The sequence below is a fragment of the Chaetura pelagica genome, unplaced genomic scaffold, assembly GCF_000747805.2.
Source record: "Chaetura pelagica isolate M959 unplaced genomic scaffold, ChaPel_1.0 scaffold430, whole genome shotgun sequence".
NCBI lineage: Eukaryota > Metazoa > Chordata > Aves > Apodiformes > Apodidae > Chaetura > Chaetura pelagica.
Genome location: NW_009952159.1, coordinates 1,431,066 through 1,432,908, shown reverse-complemented (window position 1 = coordinate 1,432,908; position 1,843 = coordinate 1,431,066). Strand labels below are relative to the sequence as shown.

General features: G+C 59.0%; 1 protein-coding gene across 1 annotated transcript in view; it reads right to left on the bottom strand.

Annotated features, from left to right (window-relative positions):
• Positions 1 to 16: 16 nt before the first annotated feature.
• ARHGEF17 (Rho guanine nucleotide exchange factor (GEF) 17) overlaps positions 17 to 1,843 on the bottom strand; it is a 47,917-nt gene continuing 46,090 nt past the window's right edge. The window contains exons 22-23 of the mRNA XM_010007199.1: positions 1,501 to 1,714; positions 17 to 210 (exon numbers count right to left, since the gene is read on the bottom strand). Coding sequence (XP_010005501.1) covers positions 17 to 210; positions 1,501 to 1,714 — 408 coding nt within the window. The remainder of the gene's footprint in view (positions 211 to 1,500; positions 1,715 to 1,843) is intronic.

Below are 1,843 nucleotides of genomic sequence, written 5' to 3'. Positions count from 1 at the left end.
GGGGATCCACGGCTGTTCATGCTCTCCAGAGGAGGAGGTGGTTGGTGCTGTCGTCCCGGCCCACGGTCTCGCTGCTGCTGGTCAGGCGGAAATCCTCGTAGCCGTCCCCCCCGCTGATCACCAGCATCTTGGGCTTGGAGAGGGACAAGGGGGGGGCACGGGGGCGTGACAGGTCTCGCTGCTTCTCCACTTCACTCAGCTTCTCAGCCCCTGCCAAGGGCAGAGCCCCAGGGTGGTGTCAGATCACCCCTGGGGCTCTTCTGTTCCTCATCGGTATCCCACCAGCAGCATCCCAACATCGTCAGCATCCCATCAGCATCATCCCACCAGCAGCATCCCACCAGCAGCATCCCATCAGCAGCATCCCACCAGCACCATCCCACCAGCACCATCCCACCAGCAGCATCCCACCAGCACCATCCCACCAGCATCATCCCACCAGCATCATCCCAACAGGATCATCCCATCAGTGTCATCCCAACATCATCACCCTGCCAGCATCATCCCAACATCGTCATCATCCCAACAGCATCATCCCAGCAGTGTCATTTCAACATCATCATCATCCCAACAGCATCATCCCAGAATCATCCTCCTACCAACATGATCCTGGCATCCTCCCACCAGCATTATCCCAGAAGCATCCCACCAGCATCTTCCCACCAGCATCCCATCCCACCAGCAACCTCCCAGGAACATCCTACCACCATCCCACCAGCAACCTCTCACCAAAATCATCCCAGCATCATCCCAGTGTCCTCCCACCACCATCCTCCCACCACTGTCACCCCCACTTTCCCAGATGCCACATCTTGGTCCCCCAAAAACTCCTTCCATCCCCAAATAGCCCCTCCCATCCACATTAGGGCCTCCCACCCCAATTACTTCCTCCTTCCCCCCGCCCCATCGCCTCCCCCCCCCATCACAACCCAACCTGGGCTCAGATGAGACAGCATGCACCTTTCTGTTTGCTTTTCCCTATGGGAATTAGGGTCTCCCAAGGGAAATTTGGGATCACTCCAGTTCTCCCCCAAACCTGGGGGGGGGGATGTTTATACCTCATTTTTTTCCCACCCTTATTTCCCCCCCCCCCTGGATTTTAGCACGGCAAGGATGGAGTAGGGACTCTGATGACACATTCCAAGGCTATTCCTGGTTATCCACCAACGAGATAGAATCATTAAGATTGGAAGGGACCTTAAAGATCACCCAGTTCCCTGCCATGAGCAGGGAACCACTAGACCAGGCTGCACAAAACCTCATCCACCCCGGCCTTAAAAACCTCCAGGGCTGGGGCACCAACAACCTCCCTGGGCAACCCATCCCAGCTCCTCAGCACCCTGAGAGTGAAGAATTTCTTCCTCATATCTGCCCTAAACCTCCTCTCTCTCAGTTTCAAACCACCGACCCCTTGTCCTGCCACCACCTTCTCAGCTGGTGACGGCATTCCCAGCCCCAGGAGCAGGTCAGGATGGGTATTCCCATCATCATCCCACCCACCTGTCTCCCTCGGCAGTGGGAAAAGGACGTCGAAGCCGTCGGGCAGCTCGATGGCGGTGAGGAACCGGACGTGGCCAGTGTGACCCTGGGACAGTCCCACCAGGGCTGGGGCTGCCTTGGCTGACACGGCCAGGGTGAGCACCACGCCGGCGCTCGTCCCGATCCACAGCAGGTCCTTGCAGGCCAGGAGAGCCGTGATCCGCAGGCAGGCGGCCTGGCATCCGAGCCTGGGGAGCACCCCGGGTCAGCACCCCCGGGGCAGCACCCCCAGTGTCAGCACTCCCATGTCAGCATCCCTGTGTCAGCACCCCCCAGTGTCAGCACCCCCCAATGTCAGCACCCC